General features: G+C 34.5%; 2 protein-coding genes across 4 annotated transcripts; one reads left to right on the forward strand and one right to left on the reverse strand.

Moving 5' to 3' along the window:
* Positions 1 to 64: 64 nt before the first annotated feature.
* Positions 65 to 17,829, reverse strand: LOC125055082 (keratin, type I cytoskeletal 9). Of its 3 annotated transcripts, XM_047657308.1 has the most exons (6): positions 17,719 to 17,829; positions 10,013 to 10,080; positions 3,019 to 3,153; positions 1,690 to 2,238; positions 1,464 to 1,569; positions 65 to 194 (listed from the first exon to the last, which is right to left on the reverse strand). In XM_047657308.1, the coding sequence occupies exons 2-6, from the start codon at positions 10,071 to 10,073 to the stop codon at positions 140 to 142; spliced, it is 906 nt and encodes a 301-aa protein (XP_047513264.1). In that variant the 5' UTR covers positions 10,074 to 10,080; positions 17,719 to 17,829; the 3' UTR covers positions 65 to 139. The 3 variants fall into 3 exon arrangements, with proteins under 3 accessions (XP_047513264.1, XP_047513262.1, XP_047513263.1); XM_047657306.1 differs by having other exon boundaries at positions 1,464 to 2,238; XM_047657307.1 differs by lacking the exon at positions 17,719 to 17,829 and adding an exon at positions 17,585 to 17,691 and having other exon boundaries at positions 1,464 to 2,238.
* Positions 17,830 to 19,873: 2,044 nt separating this feature from the next.
* LOC125055558 (activity-regulated cytoskeleton associated protein 1-like) lies at positions 19,874 to 21,555 on the forward strand. Its single transcript, XM_047658018.1, has 2 exons — positions 19,874 to 21,308; positions 21,514 to 21,555. Exons 1-2 carry the CDS (start codon positions 19,935 to 19,937, stop codon positions 21,553 to 21,555), a joined length of 1,416 nt encoding a protein of 471 aa, XP_047513974.1. The 5' UTR covers positions 19,874 to 19,934.
* Positions 21,556 to 24,311: the final 2,756 nt, after the last annotated feature.

Raw genomic sequence — 24,311 nt, forward strand, 5'->3', positions numbered from 1 at the left:
TTTCCATTAGAAATGTTTTATTGAAACATCTTTTAAATAATCATTTGTGGAAAAAAAAGACAAATTCTTAACAAAAAGATATATATTTAATACGTAAGAACATATTATTACATAGAGTATATTTTCAAATTTAAAAATATTAATATATCACACTGTTGATGTATTGGTGTAACAGGTATGTCATCATAATCGCACTGAAAGAAAAAGTATAACGACTTATAAGAAAAAAAAAACTGGATTTTCTAGTTTCTTAGTTTTTTTTAAATAGGATTTAACAATATTTAACATTTATTGTATTATAAGTGAGTATTCTTAGTAATTTCTAATACATCGCTTTAAGCTAGAAGCGCGGAATAGATAAAAATATTTAAAAAAAACCATGTCGGAGCCGGCACTTCTAGTTAAATGTAATCTGTTAAACATCTACAATTAATAAACAAGCATTCTTAAACTAAATATGGCAACTATTTTGTATTTACATTTAGCTTAAATAATAAAATGCTGAGTGAAATGCTACAATTAACATAAAGAAATACCAAAAGATGTACCAAATGCTGATTCATGCACGTTATAATCTTAAAAATTAGAAGTTGTTTATGGTTTAGAACACTGGGTAAAGTAGTAGTATTCCAAAATTGTTAAACCTTGGACCCAATATGTTAATTATTTTATTAGCTAATAAAAGCGCAGTATACGGAAAAACGGCAAAAAAATATTATGTGCAATTGCAAGTGTTATAAATAAGCTGAGTAAGTGAGAATAGACGAAGAAAATAAAGACTGAGCATACTCTCATCAAATTAGATTTACAGGTGAGATTTACGCTGGCAAGGGCGTGAAACTCCATAGACAAAAATACTTGGCGAATTTCAAGACGAAACTTCGACTCTAATGCATAATTTGGAATTAGAATCTCTCCCTTTATAAAAAAAACAATTAAATTGACTGTTATAACTTAAACAATGTTCTAGGGGGCCTCATAGCCTAGCGGTCTTATTAAGTGGCAGCTAGATGAGGGGTACCGGGTTCGATTCCCGGTTCGAGAGCAAACTTTAATTTAATTTAAATTTGTTCTCGGCCTTTGGGAGGGTTGTGCGGTACCGGGCGAGTGCCTAAACCGTACATGGAGGACACGGTCGAATTTCTAAAGACAAGCACGAATTATAAAAAATCCTATACTTGACGCTGGCTAATGCACAAATCGTGCCAGAACCATTAAAAAAAAATCTATCTCTTTCTATTACAACGTGAACATAATTTGAAAGAAACGGATGAGTTTTACAGTAACAGTGTTATAAGTGTTAATTTTTAATTTTGAAACTTCTGATTAGTTCCAAACTTGGGTCATTATTTTCATATGCAATACTTTGTTAAGGAAGATAGAGAGTGAGATGAGAGTGGTAAATGCTCAGTTAATTGTTTGAGTCTATCGACAACGACCGAAGCTAATAGGTCAATATTTACCCAATGTTCCACCCATAGGACACTGGTTTGTTCGTCGTAGCTCCGTTATGGCGAGCGTTTTGCCCATATTGCTTATTTTGGTTCGGCGTCTGATAAACTGGGTTTCCTGATGAATAAGGTTGAGGGTTAGATCTCGAGTTTGAGCTGTACGAGGAGTAATTTGGATTCTCCATCAACGGTCGAGTGTTGAAAAGGCTGTTTAACCCTCCACTCTTGGACAAATTACCCAGGATATTCCCAAAGATGTTTGATAAGCCTTGACCACCTGCTCCTCCTTGACCGCCTGCTCCTCCTTGGCCGTTTGCGAATTTATTTATTGTGTTGTATATGCTATCTAGAGCGCTCTTTCCACCAGAACCAAAGCCGGAGCTTGGATTTGACCCTCCATATGGACTGCCTCCTCTGTTTCCACCATTGGGAGAGTTGTTACCGCCGTATGGAGAGCTTCCGCCATAGGGAGAGTTCCCCCCATACGGAGAGCTGCCACCATAGGGAGAGCTAGGGTTGCTCCCACCATAGGCAGAGCTAGGGTTGCTCCCACCATAGGGAGAGCTAGGGTTGCTCCCACCATAGGGTGAAGGGTTGTTCCCGCCATATGGTGAACTTCCACCATATGGTGAGTTTCCGCCGTAAGGTGAATTTCCTCCCAAATGGGAGCCACCGTTGTTCAAAGGTGGTGCAGGAGCTGGATAGTTTGGTGCTGAATCAAAATCTCTCGTAGGTGACTGTGGAGTCGGTCTGGGCATAACTGGTTTTGATGGTTCTGAATGAGAACCTGTAAAAGTATTGATTTCATTATTAATTCAATTGTGACGCTAATTAAAGTGTGAAAATGAGCAGTGTTGGCCTAGTGGCTTTAGCGTGCAACTCTCATGCCTGAGGTCGTAAGTTCGATTCCCGGCTGTGCACCAATGGACTTTCTTTATATGTGCATTTAACATTTGCTCGAACGGTGAAGGAAAACATCGTGAGGAAACCGATATGTCTTAGACCCAAAAAGTCGACGGCATGTGTCAGGCACTGGAGGCTGATCACCTACTTGCCTATTAGACTTAAAAAAATTTTTTTTTTTTTTATAAAACAGGGGGCAAACGGGCAGGAGGCTCACCTGATGTTAAGTGATACCGCCGCCCATGGACACTCTCAATGCCAGAGGGCTCGCGAGTGCGTTGCCGGCCTTTCAGGAATCGGTACGCTCTTTTCTTAAAGGACCCTAAGTCGAATTGGTTCGGAAATACCTCAATGGGCAGCTGGTTCCACAAAGTGGTGGTGCGCGGCAAAAACATGAAATGAAACAGATTCAGAAATCTGAGGCCAAGACCTAAAGAGGCGCCACTGATTTATTTATTTATTTCGCTAATTAAAGAGTAACAAAAATATACTAAACTGTAAGAGTAATCATATTTAACCGAGTAAAGAGCACGTTTTGGAACTAAATACAACAAGAAATAACTGATAAAATATATGAAACGTGTCTTAAGTATAACAAGTCAAGGTCATGAGAGGGCCAGAGCTAATAGAATAATAACTCTATCAATAATTTTTGAAGACGTACCTTCCACTTGGGACTTCTTCTTGCATGTAGGATATGTCCCGCAGTTGGAGCTATGCCCATATGAACAGGGATCTTCTGCTAACACGCAAACCTCGCTGTTCAGACATCCGATGTCCTTGCATGTACGACCATATTCTGTAAACATCATTTTATTAAACATCATCATCAGTTCTGCAATATAAAAGCTGTAAAGTAAGGGTATCAATCTTGTTTAACTTTTGTTTTCGGCCAAATTATTTTAGTTCCCCGCGCATGGATGCACCAATTTTACTAACATCTGTTTCATACTTATAACTTTTTTGAATGTGTTTCTTAGGTAAAAATAAAGGTTTGCCAACTTTTCTTTCAATTTCTGTGCTTAACTTATTCTATTTAAACTACTTACACACATACAGTTGCCTTGCAACAAAATGTAATAATATTGTTTGGTATTTTCTTGCACAGTTTTTTGTAAATATCTAAAAGGGTTTTACCCTTAGGCCTACAACGCACTAGCGGCTGGCCGCAATGCGGTGTGCCGCTGCGGCAGGCCGCGGTATATACGGTCCGCCGTAGCGGCATGCCGTATTCCGGCTAACCGTCCCTATTGCGGTCCTATTGCGGTCTGCCGCAATCGTCACTCGTCAGTGCTTCTTGAAATATTACAAATTCAAATTTAATGACGTGGAATAAGTGATACATGTATCTTATGTTCCATAATAAACATATTTTATTTTTTTATTTTTACTCTTTTAAAATAGGTTTACAATATATTGTTTACATTTGTTAAATAATTATATGTGATGACGTAGGTAGGACGGCTAACCGCGCCGAGAGCGTGTAGGGGACGCGGCGCGCCGCATCATTCAACCGGTGCGGCTCGCCGCAGCTCAGATCAACCGGAGCGGTTGACGGTTGACCGCAAGTCAGTGCGTTGTTATCGTGCGGTTTCATATAATAATCGATGTGCGGCCCGCCGCAGCGGCACACCGCATTGCAGCCAGCCGCTAGTGCGTTGTAGGTCTTAGACTAATGGCGAACTTATTTATGGTGAGTTTGTATGAAATAACAAACAAACACGATAATATAATCATGTATAGATTTGGCCTGATTTAACGGCTCCAAATTTGTTTCTATCGTTCTTTACGACTTGTATTTAGTACCCCAAGTAATATTAATGAGGCGTATGGCTTTGGACCACTTAAAAATTAAACTAACAATATTACATGCATGATAAATGATATTGCCTCAGTTCCCAGTGAATTAGGTTAGGTTAGGTTAAAGCCAAAAATTTGTACCTTCTTGCATTCATTTCACAAAACAAAATGTTTTAGTTCATTTTTATTTTTTCATTCCTTATAATTGCATGTACACAATCACCGAGTGATAAAAATCTTTGGAGCAGTATTAAGATGGAGTCGTGATTCGACATATTTACCCAATTTAATAAAAAAATCCAAATAGTTATGAATTGAGTTTTTAACGTTTAAAAATCAGACCTCTTCATCATGGAAGTTCAGGTACTTTTTTTTAGTTCTAACCTAAAATCCAAGTCAACGTGTTCAAATTATAAATAGCAAAATATGTTGCTAAGCTCATAGTCGAAGAAGGCCGGATCAATTAGAGTATTTGTTTAATTATTTATTCCTTGAACAACTGAGAAAGAGAAACAATTGAAAATGATTTTTTTTTAGGATACTATTCCTGGAAAGCGAACAGTTTCTATGGAGTAGCATAACAACATATATGCAAAGTACCTATGTAGCTACTAAAAAGGTAAGCTAAGTAAAAAAATCATATAAAGACGAAACGAAGTTCGCGGGGACAGCTAGTAAAAAATATATATGCTCACATGAATATTTTGTGCCCTTTTTATAACCCGGGCGTGACAGAAAGAATTCGGTTGTAAAGGGATAGCTCATTTACATACATAGGATTATAATATACTTGGATTGGGTTCACTGTGTTCGGGCATCACACGTAATATACGAGTGGTAAAGTTTTCCTATGAAATTGTTTTTCACGTGCCCTTTCTTTGAATAGTCTCGACTTTCAAATAAGTTTGACGAACAAATTTGGCCTATTTTGAATTTTATGTATTTTCGCTACGTTATACTTTTATCAATAACAAACTGTAACATGGATTAGATATGTCTTTAAAATGGCTAAAATATATAATAAAATTTTGGTTACTGTGCAGTATTGTGGAAACTGTGTGTTAGTTATAAAAAACAAATGATCACGAAAGAGATACAGAAGTTATAGGCCCAGATCTTAAAAGGCTGTAGCACAAAGGCTACTTTAAAATAGATAATACAATAGATATAAACGTTTTTAGAAAACGTAATGATTTTACGTTACGTTTTATTAATTTACTTAAAGCATTAAATATATAATTCAACTGTTTGTGGCATTACAGTTCGTACTCTTTCATACTTAAAATCACTAATCCAATTAATTTTTCATCTAAATAACACCCAGACTTTGCAGATTTTGATCAGAACTTTATTTTATCATAAGTACAAGAATATTTCGGGGACAAAGCAATTAGACCAAACACATGTCGTTGTAAAGAATGCCTCAATATGAATGACAAGCTTTGATTTTAGTTTATTTGATTCAAATAAATTGCTAAATAGTCACACATACTCTCGCATACACGCACAACCCAATATGTATATTACATTTTACTAGAAGTAGAAAGTCTTCTTTTATTGAACATTTAGATTTATATTTTTTGTCTTTGTCTTTGCTCTGAAGCCGTATTTCAGCAAACTAAAAACGTTTCATTCAGCCCATTATCGTAACATTGTGCAGTAAGACAGTCTTGCTAATCGATAACTTTGGTATTAACTTGCCCATATCAGACTTTCATTTCGATAAGTAGGAGTCGTATTTTTAAGTAGTCCATTATAATAACTCTCCGTCAAAGTAATATTCCCGCTGTAAGTAATAAAATTCTCATAAAGACGTAAAAAAAGCAAACACTCTACTACGAAAATGTTTTAAGCAGAGTGCAAGAATGAGGAATCGTAGGTATGGGATATAATTTGCGACTCGGCAAGTGCCTCTTCGGAGGCAATAAAAAGATATAAAAGTTTGAGGAGTATAACTTATTGTTTTGTTGTATTTTTGAAGAGTTTTTCACGATTGAGTCAGCCTAGCTATATAAATTGTCCGTTCTATGTGAGCAATCAATATTTGTTTTATATGAATTAAAACAGATTGGGGACATTATATATGTATATGTTAACGTAAAATTGTAAAAACCGTTAGATTGTAATCTATCTCGCGAGATTATAAACTGTCGAAAGATTGTGAACCTCAGCTTACTGCTTACAATTTAACGTATTATTATTCGGTAGATCGTACTACACTAACTTAGTTATCATTCAAACTTCTTTGGTCAATTACAGATTAATTTTACTTTCCAACAATTTCATATAACTACCGAATAATAATACGTTAAATTGTAAGCAGTTCGTTGAGGTTCACAATCTTTCGACAGTTTATAATCTCGCGAGATAGATTACAATCTAACGGTGTTTACAATTTTACGGTGACATATATACAGTGTAAACTCTTTATAACGTCATTCGTTATAACGAAAACTCTCTATAACCTAAAAAATAGTTACATTTGTTTGGTTTAACACAAAACCCATACATTAATTCAATCTTTATAACGCAACAGCAATTCTCTATAACGAATAAATATTTTCATATTTAGACAACAACATACTTAAGTGTAATTGTTTTATAATCAGCTTACAAAACTAAACTTTTGAGGTGCCATTATTCTTAGATTACATTGCCTGTAGGAAATTTTGGTCTCAGTTAATAAACGCACCACCGTCACCTATCGTGTATTATCAGTCGTAAACAAACTTTGAAACTGTCAAGATGGCCAGTAAAAGAACAGTACTTACCTTGATAGTAATATAATTAGAAATTATTGTAATTGGTTAAATTTGTTTAATTTTCTATACTCTCCGTATAACGAAAAAAAATGCTCGGTCCCTTGACATTCGTTATGAAGAGATTTACACTGTATATGTTTAAGCTTCCAACATCGACGAGCGAGAGGCTCTGCTGTGCATTCAATAAAACGATTAACGTATATGTCTGTCCTATATCATGTCACGTGAGGGCAAAATATTATTGTGTAAATGTTTACGTGGTTCAAATCTCTTTGTTTAATTTCTAGCGAAACAGTTATCGCATGTAAAAACAACGAACACTACTACAGCTACAAAATTGTATTGTAATGTCCATACCTATATATAATAAATATTCGTCTCTTGTGAAGGCAATGACAGCAATAAAAATGGATCAAATATCAATTTGGTAGATAAAATACTTCGACTATACGTTACTTTTAGCTGTAGCCCCTCAAATTCGTTTGAAATAGAGTTAAATATGTCACAAGTCAAATATCTTCTTTTATATAGGATAGGGGGGCAAACGAGCCTACGGGACGCAGGGAGGGGTGCTTTGCCGGCTTTTGAAGGAGAATACTTTTTTTAACAATTGGAGGTCGTATCTCCCAGGGAAGGGACCAAGAGGTCGATTTCACAGTTCGCTAGTTCGCAAAAGAAAATGTCTTGCGGACCGTGGAAGACGTCCAGCCATCAAGAAGATCTGGATGAAATTTTGAGTTAATACGTCTTAATTTAATAAAATTAATACGTCAAGAAGTACTATTACTGACACTCCAGGAATATGGTGAAGGCATTAAGTTTCAAATTCGATGCAGTAGATTCTGATATAACTTTCTGCAAAAAAGGTTTACTTCTTATAAAATAGTAGCGGACGAAGCTGGGACGGGCCGCTAATACATGAAGGTCACATGAAAGGTCATTCAAGCCGATCTCGAACGAGCAGACGCAATTTGTATAAACGTGATAACAGGAAATTATAAATTCTTGCCACTTACAGTGATGTAGATTGTACAATAGTTGTATTTCCCTTTCATTACATATACACAGTATATAGATTTTATTTCCGCTTTTGCTGTCTGTATTCGACTACCAACAAAACATAATGTTGTTGGAGTATTATAATATAAAATTAAATATCAATTTAAATTCAGAAATTATGATAGAAAGAGTCTTTCTTATAAATTGCGTTCTAAAATACACTTCTGGACACATCTATTGGCCCACCTTGCATTTTCAGTTTCTTTTGGTCCTACCTAAAAATTTATATTAGGTCGAGTAAAAAGTTTATATGCAGTTTTGAACCTGGCACATTCATAATTGCATTCAATATTTTTTTTTTTAATTTCGATCACAGAATTTAAAGAAACAAAAGACAATTTGGAGCCTGCTCATTGATATCAAACAATCGAATACTAAGAAAACTTGATTTTATTGGTTTAGTTGGATTTAATTCTTGAAAGTGTGATTTTTCTCTTTGATTTTGCAACAAACATTATTTATTCTTAACATTAAGATGAGGTTCTATCAATAATCTATGGATACTTCGCCTGAAGTCGCCGCCCAAGCTGTGGCACTTATCCGGGCCGTACACAGCCAAAGAAATGTGAGTGATCAACTTAATTTAAGTCGATCTGCGATCCGAAACGTTTATCGGAGATACCTAGAGACTGGCGGCTTTGTTCGTCGCCAAGGAAGGCCACGATTTCGAGTCACAACTGAAAGGCAGGATCGATTCATCGTGACGACCAGCTTGAGAAATCGTCACCTTATCTCCATTGAGATACAAAACCAACTTCGCAACTTCCATGGAGTAAATGTGAGCGCTCGAACTGTTCGGAGAAGATTAAAAGAACGCGATATGGTACCACACAAGCCAGCTAATGGCCCAAAACTAACGCGAGCCCACCGAATAGCGCGCCTTCATTTCGCGCGCTCACACTTAAATTGGACTCAGCAGCATTGGAACGGTGTACTCTTTTCTGATGAGTCTAAAATTGCGTTACATGGCAATGATGGAAGGAAGAAGGTCTACCGACATAAGGGAGAGCGTTAAGCAACCCTCTCTTCAAAGCAGCAATGCTGCTTTGAAGAGAGGGTTGCTTATGGCGGTGGCTCATGGACTGTCTGGGGCGGTATATCCGCGAGCGGCAAAACTCAACTTGATGTTGTTACGGGACCACGGCTGCCAACATTAAATGCTGAAAGGTACATTCTTCAGTGCTTAGAACCTCACGTGATGCCATACGCGGACTGTGTGGGCCCAAATTTCCTTTTTATGCATGATAATGCAAGAGCCCATACGGCCGGCATTGTCAGAGAATATCTTCGGGATGTGAACATCGCAGTTATGGACTGGCCAGCCAGAAGCCCAGATATGAACCCCATTGAGCACATGTGGGACGAGCTAAAAAGACGTGTTAGGGCTCGTCAGCCAGTTGCCCAGACGATGCAGGAATTGAAAACTGCCATAGAAGAGGAATGGGAGATGATCCCTCAAAATTTCATAGAGCGGTTGATAAACTCTATGCCTAATCGTATGAGAGCTGTCGTAGATGCCCATGGAGGCAACACGCGTTATTAAATTAAACCTTTATTTGATAAAACACGTTTTTTATTCAAAAATCAACTGACTTCATCAAGGCGCATAACCGACTTGTTAGGCGTATCTCCATGTGGTGTGGTATTCTAAATTCAAATTTAAAACAATACGATCGAAAAAGATGGTAAAATGTATCAGGTTCAAAACTGCATAAAAACTTTTTACTCGACCTAATATAAATTTTTAGGTAGGACCAAAAGAAACTGAAAATGCAAGGTGGGCCAATAGATGTGTCCAGAAGTGTAGTTCATTTCATTTCTAACCGATCAAATTAGTAAAGGTTTAGACACCTTGGAACAATTTAGAATTTCAGATAGTTTGTAAAATTCTTAATAGTTAAACTAAGGGTAGGACAAAAATTTTGATCAAATTCAAAAATTTTTTCAATTTCAAAGGTAAGCTACCTTCATATATATAATTCTTAATACCTAACGTTAAACGTTACTGCAAAGTAGCTTTGCAGTAATGCAACTTACTTGAGAAGCCATCAACGTGGTACAGTACCGCCAGCGTCATTAAAACCGTCCTCCAGTCCATAGTTAATCTGGAAAGAAATTGCTCGTTAAAACTACACACATTTACTGTAGCACATTTCGTTTTACAAATTACGGTCACTGTTCCTTTAAAGTTAAAGCTTAGTAAAAGATAGTTTTAATTAAAATGTTTTTTTTATTATTATATTAGATGTTTCTCAATACCATACGCATACAGGCGTATTAAAACATATATGTATTTAAGAAATACTATAGGGACTGTTCAAGTACGTAAGCAGATTTATCCCCCCCCCCCCCCCCCCCTCTTGTCAGCAAAAGTAAGCAAAGGTCTTAAAAATAATAGTACATAAACGTATTAATCTTTTTTTAAAACATGCATTTCGTTTTCAGGCATAGACAGTGAGTGGTATAAAAGTATAAATAATTATTGTTGACGTAATCACCAAATAAGAAAATCAAAGCCCCTATAGTGCTTACGTAATACGAATATTTGACTGGGCCAACCACATTTACAGGACTGTTCGGCACACAGTCTAAGCAATGTTAATAAAATACATTTTTCTGGGTTCAACCAGAATTCAATGATAAATGTGAGACGTGTATATTTGTGTAGAATGTATACTCTATGTAGGCTGTTAATCAAGCGCAATGTAGAGTAGTTGCATAATTTAAAAAAATCTCTTTAGATCTGGGCCTCAGATTTCTGAATTTGTTTCATGATCATTTTTCAATCTAATAGCTGATCAGCCTCCTGCGCCTGACACACACCGTCGACTTGTTGGGTCTAAGACATGTCTCAAATATTGAAATGAACAAATGAACACTCTTTAACGAATATAAACTTCACAACTCTATGGACTCTCGCTGACCACGATTATTGGATCGAGCTATGTATCGTTACAAAGCAGTGTTGGCCTAGTGGCTTTAGCGTGCGACTCTCACCCGTGAGGTCGTAGGTTCGATCCTCGGCTGTGCCCCAATGGACAATCTTTAACATTTGCTCGAACGGTGAAGGAAAACATCGTGAGGAAACCGGGCTTGCCCTAGACTTAAAAAGTCGACGGCGTGCGTCAGGCACAAGAGGCTGATCACCTACTTGCCTATTAGATTTACAAATGATCATGAAACAGATACAGAAATCTGAGGCCCAGACCTAAAAAAAAAGTTTGTAGCGCCACTGATTTTTTTATCTATCGTTAGAAATTCTTGCTTATACATATCTGTTAAAGAAAACATAATTATGTTCTATTCTTGTACACAAATACAATATTAATATACAAAAAATATATGTTATATTGTTAATAACCCGCCAAAGTATTGAACCATTTGCCACGGTTACTAAATGAGCACTAACTAAAACAATGCGGCGTCTTAATAAAGCTAAAGTGCGCACCGTATAGCGTGGTATAACTCGACACATGTACAGCACGTCACCAGCTTCAACTTTATGACATCCAGCAACATTCCCCAAAGCAATTTCACCCGAATAAGCTAGTTACCGAGCGTAGGTGAGCGTTTTGGGGATTATAGCAAAAGTTAGTATTGAATTTATTGAAAACTGTGGACTTTGTTGAGTTGCAACTTTCTACTGAAGTGTTCTTTTAACGGTTTGTCGTAAGAGATTCTAAATAACGGCAATGACTTATATGTTTATTCTAGACCATCTGTGGTGCTATTTTAGTATCCAAGTACAATTGAATATAATTTGTTTCTAAAGAGTTTCGCTAGAATGAATAGATATAATATGACGCATGTAGAACCACACTTTAAAAGGTCATTAATATTTTATTTGTTTTTAAATTTTTTTTAAAGTTCCACCACATCATACATAGTACTAAATCTACTATACACATATATATCAAACTATTTTATCTAAAATTTATGACAATTAAGGTGAACATAAATTATACAAAAAAAAATTAAAATTACCAGCAATTTTTGTTAAGCACAAAAAAATACCAGCAAAACAGCAGATTAATATTCACTGGATAAGAGAAATAGATGAAACTTGGTGATGGGCAGCCGCCTAATGCTCAAGCTTAAAATTTATCGTCGTGCAATTGAACCCTATACTAATTTTTATGCGCAATTTCTAGGCAGATAAGTATTAAACAAACCGTAAGTACATTTTCACACCTAAAAATCGACACAGAAGAATGATCTATTCGCATATGTTTAATGCAGATACCGAAATCCGAGGCTAGATTTATAAAAGTTAGTTTTGTTTTAAAACTTTACAGTGGACAACGTATCACGAAATTATTTAGTAAAAAAGATAATTACAAAACTACCTTAGTCAATATACGGGTGGCAAAGGGAGGTTCTGTTTAGGAACGGTCAAAGGTGAGAGGCCAGTCATGTCTCAACCCAACTTAATTCCCTAGGTAATTTACACTGCGTTATAATTTATGAATATTAAGTTCACTATTATACGTAGTAATAACTTTATCTAATACAACAGAATACCTTGTGACATATTAAAAGTAAACGAATGAAAATTTAAAACTTTTATTAAAAATACACTTTGTAGACAAGCATAATACACATTAGAGGATTATATTCAAGATAAAAATGTTTCAAACATGCTGGTCCTGCTCCATAGGACAATCAAACTAGACTAAAACAAATGGTTGCTAATTTAGTCATATAGGTTAATATGTATTTTACTTTTTAAATAAATAAATAAATCCTTTATTTGCCAAGATAGTGGTACAAAATAAAAAAATCGAACAACAAGAAAAGTCCGCACAATCAGCCATATATAAATAGGCATGCAAATGTCACAAAAAGAAGTCAAGTCATTTATGAGTAATTGTTAAACTATTATAACGCTATAAAAGCACCTTGACTTTAAAAACCTAATCACCTTCCCCTTTTTTTAAAGAAATCAACTTTGACGTAACTCACACTGAATGTATGTTATTTAATTATTTTTTTATAAAGAATAGTGTAAAATGTAGTTGAAATATTTGTAAAGATGTGAGCACGATAAAACCTTTTGAAGGGGCAACTAGAGTCATTTTTTTAAATAATTTTAACTTGTAATTTTACTTTAAAAAGTGAAGTTTTAATAGGCCTAATTGCAATAAATGATTTGAATTAATATCTAATAATTACAAGCTTAATTACATGTTTTGCCGCTAATGTATCAATTGAACATGCGATACAGTAATTTAATAGTAACATCTTAGTTTACATTTAAAAGTTGAAACAAATTTTTCGTATTATATTAGTGCCTAGTGCGAAGTCGGTGCAGACCACTAGTAAAGATAAGAAAGTAATAAGAACGGAAGCAGCGAAACCATACTAAAGTATATTTAAAAAGTTTGTTAAAGAGAATGTAAGGAAAATTTTATTAAACCATTTTCCGGAAAAGTCTTGGCAAGTTAACCCACGAGATGCTGCGTTGTCATTTATATCATGACATGGAGCAAGACAAATTATGGTTATTTTTCTGGTTGAAAAGTTACAAATAGAAGCCATTTTAAAAGAGTGCTAGTGCTACCTTTATAATTTTCTAAACTAGATAGGCAACGGACAACTATAATAAAAAAGACTTATAAAGATGATAGCTGAAATATTATTTAATCGAATTAAAATTCTATAGTAAATAGAATTTTAAAATAACTAGAAAAATTTGAAGAAAATTCTCGATTGCACATCCTATCAGTAATTTTTCCATGTAATACTCGTGCATAAGACTTTTCAAACAAAACGAGGGTATCAATAATAGCGGGAAGGCTAGATTGTTCTTACAAGGGGTCATTGCAATGGACTGTATGGTAAAAAATGGTTTGTTGCGGTAATTAATGGTTCATTAATTAAAATTTATAATTAATTTTTAATTTTAGGATTGAATATACTTTAAAGCTAACCTACTAATATAATATTTAGGACAGTATTGTAACTAACACAATATAACCATTTGGATTTATGATTGTCTGCTCATTATCAGACATACTGTCCTCGATTTCCTTACGCATTTTAAGAACATTTTCTCGTCGTTTGATTTGGTAAAATAACAAGTAGGTATATATCGGACGAATTCATATTATATAATAGATTACTAGTAATTATTTAAAAAGCTTTGTATGATCGGTTATCCGAGCTTTGTTAAAACAAAGGCTTGTGCTTTTAATTGTTTGACGTATTGGGTTGGAGCTATGAAGGTGAATTTTGTTTTATACACGTTATTTCGCATACCCGAATGCGAACTGAATTAAAAACAGCTATTATTTTGTAAATATGAGCTGATGCGTTCGATTTGTTTGGAATATTCATGATTAACATATCAAAACTAATGGAAGATATAGGTAGATTTTTGATTTCGAGTTATACACATCTGCTAATCTGGAACTCAAAATTTTCTTGTTATTCAGTTTTATAAGAAGTTAATTGGTGATACTAAGTTTAGAAGAAATAATATGTTTAGAGTTATAAAATATTATCAATGTAACTATGAATTCGGTTCTTACGAAATTCTAATCTTTATCGACCCTGACTCAAATGAACGATAAACGTTGACTTAAACTTGTTTACAAAAACTATTATTGAAAAAATAATTTAATATTTAAGTTTAATTAATAAATAGTTCTAGTCTCATACACTTGACTGTTTCCTTATATTGTATAGTTTTCGATTGACTATGATTATGTTACGCTTGGCTGCATTATTATATAATATAGACTATATTAGTTTAATATGTTATTCATTCTTTAAGAATTTTATCAGGGCGAGCCCTATACACCAACGCCAAATGATGGTAGAGCTTTAGCTAAAAGCGCCTCTCTTTTTAAAGGAAAGGTTTATTAAATATTTTCATATATAATTTCCGGTTATGGATGATACCGACCATAAAGAGTCAACATAAAAAGTCACACTCGGCATTTGCTATTTCCGGCAGACCACTTGCGATTCGAATTTCGAAATCGTTTTTATCTTTTTGCAATTCGGATATCCACTTCGCAGCTCCATATATCACTCGTGTCCGTAGCGCTAACGGCCTGCCTGTCAACTCCGTTTCACATACCATACCTCTTGACGAACCTTTGTGTATTTTTCGAGCGTTTACACACCGTTTTATTTTACATTTAAATCATGCAATTTCATGGCAAAGCTCCATAAAAGGCAGCGATAAGGTTACAAAATACGTATTCGCATTCCATATGATTCCGTATATTCGAATTCCAGACGTGATGCATCTCAGGAAGCTCATAGATCTACGAATTCTCGTAAGAGCGCCACGTAAAGCAACGGTGTCGGGTTACGACTTACGGGGATTTAAATATCGAACGAAATCTTCAGAGTTCACACTTCGTGCACAGAGAACGATGTCGGGATAAAATTGGATTTCTTCTATCTCAAATAACTACGTCTATTGCTCAATTGGCTTTCTATTGCATACATGGTTTCACAATATTAGGAATTTTCTAATGAAAAATTCATTCTTACAATATGCTATTAAAGATGTTTGCCATTTCTGATAATATTACAGATAAGCTTGGGTATTTTACAAATGAGATCATTGGACTGCGTAATACTTGCTTTGCTGGTTTATGTCAGACTCTTTATCTACATAGGAATATCGTAAACAGAAGCCCATTAAATACTTTTATATATCAACATAAACAAGTATAAAATAGCAACTAATTCCTTTCATCTAACAATATCAAAGTCAAATCATTTATTACAATTACTATAATACACAATATGTATAAAAAACAATTATTTCAATCAGGCCTATTAATAAGGCACTTTTGTAAGTCAAAAGTTAAAGATATTAAAAAAATGACTAGTTGCCAGTTCAAAAAGGTAGTTTGATATGGAGAATAATGGGCAAGAATATCCATACTTAATCTTTTAAAATAGTTTTTACAATATTTTTTATAAATTAATTTGATTATTATATGTATGAAGACCATGAAACTAGACTAAAAAAAGTACTATACTAAAATAAACTAGGCACATGGTATTATAAAAACAATGCAGCAGATAATTAAATTATTATGTAGATACATGGTGCCCAGATATTCACAAATATTGCAACTATAGATTTTACATTATACTTTATAAAAAAAGAAATAATTACCATACAGTCTACAGTCTAAGTGAGTGAGTTATGTCAAAGTTGATTTAAAAAAAAAACCTATATGACTAGATAAGCAACCAGCTGATTTTGTTTAGTTTGATTGTCCTATGGCGCAGAAGCGGCATGATTCCAAGCATTTTTATCTTGAATATAATCCTCTAATTTGTAATATGCTTGTCTACAAAGTGCATTTTTAATAAAAGTTTTTAATTTTCTTTTGTTTAGTTTTAATATGTCACAAGGTATTTTGTTGTAACATTTAACACAGTATTTTTCCCCATAAACAATGTTTGGACTTCGGCTAATTTGAAAAACGGTTGAGCAATTTGATCTTTATTTAATCTAGTACTAATGTCTACTGTCACTATTTTACTAAAAAGATCCACAGATTAGAGGGCTTTTTTGGACAATAATCTGAATTATAATATAAAATAGTTCAACTAAATTGATCTGCACTCTCTCAATAAATTGCACGAAATAACTAACATAAGAACATAACTTTAAAGATAGACCTTTATGCATTCAATTTCAAGAACCCAGTAAAATATAAAACTCTATAAAGAACTGGTTACACAACAAATTGTGATGTAATGAGCATCCTTGAAATGAAGTGAGAAAAAACTAGATTATATATAGTAACATAATAACTCTGCTATTACTCATTGTTCTTACATAGGCTTTATGCTGTATATGTATTTTATTGATTTATCATTTAAAGATACTTTATAAAGTTAGACATTTTATAATTATTAGAGACAGACAGACATATTTTTTACTACTATTTAATAATTTGATGAGTCACTGGTCAAATGTTCCGGTGGATAGGACATTGAATAAATTAAAATTTGTATAGAGATTTAGAGATTTTGAAAATGAGTATAGAGGACTCAAAGAAAGTAGGATTACTTTAATGATTTAAACATTCCTAAAAAAGTGTAACAGATATGTATCTGACCTCTGAACTGTGTAGGACTTAGAATAATAAGATAAAGCTACACTTCTAGTTATATAACAAAAGATTATTTTAGAGGATATTATGGGACTTAAAAATACATTGTAGTGACTTATGATTCCCTAAATTAAAAACAAAAAGGTTCTAAAAATTTAAGACCATCTGAAGGTTTCAAATACAAAAAATTAAGTATATAATATTTCACTTCCATTAATACATAGCTAAATATAGAGATCATCTTTTCTAATACACATTATTGATGAAGGAAAATTATGTTGTGTCATCTAAAAGGAATTTCTTCATGTTTTTATGGCAAAGCTTTAATAATGAATTGTTTTAACAAATAAACAGGAAGGTTTAAGGATAAACAATCAACAACTTAGTTTCCTTAAACTCTAAGGAGTTCTAAGACATTTTACAAGGTCAATATTCATGGATACAATAACGTGGTTGCAATCAATGGTTTTGGTTTCTGTAGTAAAAGCTGTTTACACTATATAATATAAACACTAACAAAATCGTGGTTCTGGATAAAAAAAAATCTAATGTTCTTTCAAAATGAAGCTTACATATAATTACAAGTGAAAGGGTCGTAATATTTATAAAACTTAAAACGGAATTAAATTAAAACGATAATAAATTACTCACACTCAACAATAAACACTAAACACGGAACATACGCATAACGCAATACGCAACAACTGTGAAGTGTGAACTGTGAACGCAGTTGTCATTTGTCAAGTTCAACTCATATTTGCCAGTGTCAGTTTTGACAATACTTTTTAATTGGATTGCTGCCAGAGCTGTGCGTACGTACTACGTAGTATATTATATTTTTTTTAAACTAAAATGAGCGGTTGCAACTGGGTATGTACATCGATTTTGTTGTAAGTTGGGGCTTGCTTTAGCAAGCAGCAACTACACCATATAATGGTATTGCGCGGCGATTCACGATTGATTAGATGTTAATTCCTTTTCAAAAGCAGCGTTAGTAAAGTAAAAAATTGTTGTATGTACTTTACTCTTTTTGGGGTTTTTGTTACAAAAGTGTTATAATATAATCTTGAAAACGGATTGCGTATATTTTTTGTACCTGTTAGTTAATATTATTGACACAATATGACACTTATATATGCTAAATAAAATGTTAACAAACAATCAAATCGTACTTATATATTGTACTTTCTTCGTCCTATAACGCCATTAAAGAGAACCAACTCTAACTTGAATAATTAATACATAACCTAATATAAATAGGTCATTAAACATATTTGCTAGAAGTGGCAACTAGGTACGTTTTTATCCTTATCACTCGTTTAATGAAATCAATTAAAGGCATAAAATTTAAACATATATGATTTAAATATGTTAAATGTTTTTAAAATTAACACTTATGAGTTAGACACTAAACTCATTTACTAAACAATACAAAAAGTTGAATTATAGGACCAATAAAACATAAATTTCTTTAAAACAGTTAAGAAAATATCATAAGTTTTGTTGCGTTAGTCTTCCCTCCTCTCCTGTTATCATAGTTGGTGCGAACGTGCCTTGAATATTGCTTAAGTTTCAGACTCCGACTGCGGAACCTTGTGAGATTGCGAAATTAATATAATGTATGTAATATGTATGTTGTTGTAACTGGAGTTTGTGAGTAATATTGCACGGAAGTTGAGACCCAATGATATATTCTCTGTCTGTTTATACTATGATAGTAGTTTAAAAAAATGTTTTAGTACACATATAATTTATCTGAGATATTATAGACTGTTTTCTTGAGGTCTTTTTAATTTACAATTATTTTTAGGATATTTAGATAAAAATAATGTGTGTATATATATTTTTTCTGTGATGCGTAAAATAACACTTTTATAATGATTGTACTATAATAATAAAAAAACAATAAACTTTATATATTTGACTTTTGACAAATTTACATCTTACCATGTTTACATAATACAGGTTATCTTTATGTATGAAAGCCTGGACATCTTTCCAATTTTCAACGCTAATGTTAGAATTTAGTACATAATTCTTAAAATAAATATTGTAACGCGACAGACTCGCGTTGGCGTAAACAATGTCACACTACGGCCAAGACGCATACACGCAACGCACACATAGAAGCGCGCGGCTTCTATATAATGCGATGTCCGATCAAGCTCGTGGCATTCGCTAGCTAGACGTCTGCAAGTACGATAGCCCACCGGGTCGTCTGCTTGTGGATCTTCAGTAGCTTTTCTTGACCGATGCCCCGCGTCGTTAAGTTAAGCCTTAGCTAGGTGAACATAAGGGTTGCGATGCCCCGCGTCCTCCCTACGGTTCAATGTTAGGTTAGTCGTATTGTACCTACCTACTGTAATGTTTTCAATATTGTAACAAGAACAATAAATTACTTTCTTAAGGACAATTGAGTTTAATTCTCAACACGCCCTTACAACTGGCGCCCAACGTAAAAGAAGAAGACGGGTATACTAAAAATTCAAAAGACCCGCATTTTTTATCAACGCGCCTTACAACTGGCGCCCAACGTAAAAGAAGAAGACGGGTATACTAAAAATTCAAAAGACCCGCATTTTTTTATCAACGCGCCTTACAACTGGCGCTTAATGTAAATGAAGAAGACGGGTATATTAAAATTAAACAGACCCGCAATATTTTTAACGCGCCTTACATCTGGCCTACAACTGGTTTACAACTGGTTTATCAACGCCCTTTCAACTGGCGCCCAACGTAAAAGAAGAAGACGGGTATACTAAAAATTCAAAAGACCCGCATTTTTTATCAACGCGCCTTACAACTGGCAACAGTAAAAATAAATATACGGGTGTACTAAAATTTTAAACTACCCGCATTTTTTCAAAATGAGCGAACAAGCTACAAATATAGTTATGAGTGACAATCAACTCATTCACTTGATTGAAGCGATATCAAGAACATCATTGTCTTCAAGAGAAGAAAGTTTTGAACGACTAATACAATCTTTTTCGTCGATATCTACTTCAGATACCAATATGCAACGTACAAGTTTTGCTAAATGTTTGTCAAGGTTTAGTGGTGAACGAGATTTCAATGTGGTGGAAGAATTTATTAACACTATAAGTATCTTCAAGAAAATTGAAAATATTTCGGATGATGATGCCATAGAAGGTTTGGGGTTATTATTAACTGGTCAAGCATCAACTTGGTGGCAAGGAGTAAAAATGGAGGTAAAAACTTGGATTTCAGCAATAAATCTGTTAAGAGAATCTTTCGCCCCGAAAAAGCAACCTCACGAAATTTATTTAGAATTATTTTCTACACGCCAAGGTCTCAAGGAATCAATTGACACATTTCTTTGTACAAAACGTGCACTTTTGTCACAATTACCAACACAACGACACAAGGAAGAGGATCAAATTGATTTAATTTATGGTTTGCTAAACATTTATTTGAAAAAACATATTCCAAGGTCAGAAATTAAAACTTTTCGGGATCTACTTACAAAAGGACGTCATTTTCAAAGTTTAAAAAATAATGAAGAGGGAGAAAAATTAATAACCAAAAGGTGCAATTATTGTAACAAGAGGGGTCACACAGAAGATGAGTGCAGGAAAAAACAATATAATGAGAAAGCAAAGAATATGGAGAAGCCAGGTGTTAAGTGTTATGGTTGTGGCACCCCGGGAGTGTACAGGAGCAATTGTTTGAACTGTAAAAGTAAGGAAACGCCACCAAAGCCGGTACAATTTTATTCTATTATTAATAAAACTATAGAAGATGGCGTAAAAATACCTATAATTGAAGTAACGATTAAAAATTCAAATGGGTACGCTTATTTAGACTCCGCGGCTCGTACAAGTATCGCTGGTTCTACATTATACGAATTATTATTAAAAGAAGGCTACACTTTCACGGACAAGGAAGCTATAGTTAATTTAGCTGATGGCTCCACAAAACACACGAAGCTCAAAGTTATAACCATTGAAATAAATATAGGTAATCGTTGTGTTCCCATTACATTCTCTGCAATGCCAGATGAAAAGAATACTAGAACATTGTTGGGAATAGATTTTCTAGAATCTGCAGGAATAGTACTTAACTTACCTCAGAGGTCATGGTATTTCATTGATGCTCCAGAAACGATTTTTCCATTCTTACAAATTAAAAACGTACCCGCACTCATTATAAAGAATTCCCAAAATGTAAAAAAATTGGATTTTACAAATATCAATTTAACTTCGTGTCCCCAATTCATTGTATTTTTAAAATCATACATGTATTCATATCGTTTGAAAACTACAAAAAGTGGTGTAATATCACGACATAAAATAGTGTAATTATTATTTCGCCCAAAAATATTCTAAAATCATTAGTAATTCTCAAAATCAGAACTTTATTCGAGTGACGTTTCAAGTTAAATAATGGTGAAAGGAACACCTTAAAGTTCTGTAAATTGTGCAGTGCTCAACACATGAACTAAAAACAAAAACTAAAGTGAAATAGTGAAGTGAACTTATTTGTGCAAGAAAGTAACGGTACACGTGTCAAGACTTGATACAACTCTTGACTCATTCAGTGTTTGTGACGCGTGTAACAAGTACAATATTTTCGATTAAGTATAGAAAAGACATTTGGTCAAATCGGTTTAAGTGCCGGCGACTCACTCATAGGGTTCGAGTTCAATCCTCAGTAGTGGACAATTTATTTGTTGTTTTTTTTTTTCTTTTTCTTTTTTCTCAATTTATAATAACTAAATCAATATTTGATATTTCATTTTAAATAAGAATATCGTATATGGGGATACATACCTACATGAAATAACAACATTTGTCAATAGAGGGCAGTGTCCGCAAGGTAGTTTAAGTAAACGCGTAAGAAAAAAAGGGGATACCAGAGCACAAAATTAATAAAAAAAAAAAAAAATAAAAAAAAAATAATAATTAAAAAAAAAAATAAAAAATTAATAATAATAATATAAAAAAAAATGTGCTTTATCTGGGAGTCATACCACAAAAATAGGGGTGCTTACATTATATGATAAACTATTTTACACAACAGTGATCGTATAATAAAATGAGTGGCCCAAGGAAAAAGTTAACCCAGCAGGACATTCACCGCAGCTTGTTCGTCACCAGGCCCAGAAGCAATTCCTTAGGAAGTAACCCTCCAGAAAGCTCACAAACCGTGACAGAACTACCGAGAGACACGACCATGCAAAATGCACCAAGCCAGCAAGGCACTCCATGCCCCCCGTCTTGGCAAAGAGTACCAAGCACGAGAAATCCAAAACGAAAAAAAGTCAGTGACTCTCCAGAGAATATAACCACCAGCAATATGTTCAGTCAACTAACAATTGACCTAATGGAAGAACCCACTACAACAAAAAAACCAGTGGAAAAAAAACCCAGCAAGCCTCCACCCATAATATTATATGGCATAGAAGATGTCAATAAATTAACGGAACTCGTGGAAACAGTTACAGATAAAAGCTCATTTACATTTCGGATAATGAACAGAAACCAACTAAGAATCAACACCCTAGATACAGAGGCCTACAAAAAAATCATCACTAAATTCCGTGTTAGTGGCTTAATTGGTCACACATTTAACAAAAAGGAAGAACGACCCTGTCGTATTGTCATTCGGAATCTTCACCACACAACACCTATAAGCGAGATAAAGGATGAAATTGAAAAAACTGGAAATACTGTGGTCGGGGAAATTATTAATTCCAGATATGGCCCAGAAAAAAAACCTACCTCAACATTCTTTGTTAATCTCCTACCTAGCCACAACAATAAGGCAGCTAAAGAAATTAAATACATCTACCACCAATCTGTAACCATAGAGGATCCCAAAAAGAAAAAATCAATAGTACAGTGCCAACGGTGTCAGCAATATGGACACACAAAGAACTACTGCATGAGACCTTTCCGCTGCGTGAAGTGTGCGCAAGCACATAAAACCTCAGACTGTCCAAAGCGGGATAGAAATACACCCGCCCAATGTGCACTATGTAATGGCTCACACCCGGCGAACTATAAGGGTTGTGAAGTATACAGAGAAATTCTTGCTAGAAAAACTAACAAATATGGCCACCAAAGAACTGACAGACACATACCGCAAAAGAAAACACGATTCAAGCCGTAAACGCTCCAAGAAACACTGCCCAACAATCTTCCTTCATTGGTAAGGAAAACGAACCACTCTCTTACGTGGGAGCTGCTAGAAAAGTTCCAGACAAAGAAAATGCTTCACCTGATGCTAACCAAAACCCTACATTATTAGAAACTCTCCTCACCAAACAAAATGAGAAATTTGACTTAATATTACAACAAATGAGTACTCTAATGAGTCTCATGACTACGCTCATAACCAAACTACAAGGCTAACCGGCCTTGGGTTAAGACTGGCGACCTGGAACATAAATGGTCTCTCACCCAATAAAAATGAACTCGAGATACTAATAACTGAGCACAAGCTAGACATAGTCCTAATATCGGAAGCACACTGCACAGACAAAACCATTGTCAAAATTAAAGGGTTCCAGATATACACCACGAACCACCCAGATGGAACAGGACATGCAGGATCAGCTATAGTTATTAGAAACAAAATAAAGCACCATCTACTGCCTGAATATAGAACCGAGCAAATACAAGCCACTACGGTCGCAATACAAGACAGAGGTGGATACTTTAATGTCTCAGCTGTTTACTGTCCACCAAAACATCGAATAGACGCCGACCTGTTCTCTCATTTCTTCTCGACTCTAGGCAATCGCTTTATAACAGGAGGCGACTGGAACTCCAAACATGTGCATTGGGGGTCAAGATTAATAACAACTAGGGGAAGACAATTGATGTTGAGCATCGATACAAATTACCTAAACATAATTGCTCCATCAGAACCTACCAACTGGCCAGCTGATCACAATCGAATCCCGGACATCCTCGATTTCTTCCTAACAAAAGGACTCTCTAAACAATACATGAAGATCGAATCATGTGCTGATGGTTCATCTGATCACACTCCAGTCTTATTAACTGTCAGCTCCACTATAATTGAAGTTGAGAGACCGATAAGATTGTATAACCAGCAAACTGATTGGCCTTCCTTCAGGGAACACATAGATGAAAACCTTAATCTAAATGTCAGACTTAAAGAAGCAGAGGAAATTGAAACAGCACTAGTGCAGTTTACTAATCTCATACAAGCTGCTGCGTGGAGAAGCACGCCTACTACTGAACACAAAAACC

Source organism: Pieris napi, chromosome 13, assembly GCF_905475465.1.
Source record: "Pieris napi chromosome 13, ilPieNapi1.2, whole genome shotgun sequence".
NCBI lineage: Eukaryota > Metazoa > Arthropoda > Insecta > Lepidoptera > Pieridae > Pieris > Pieris napi.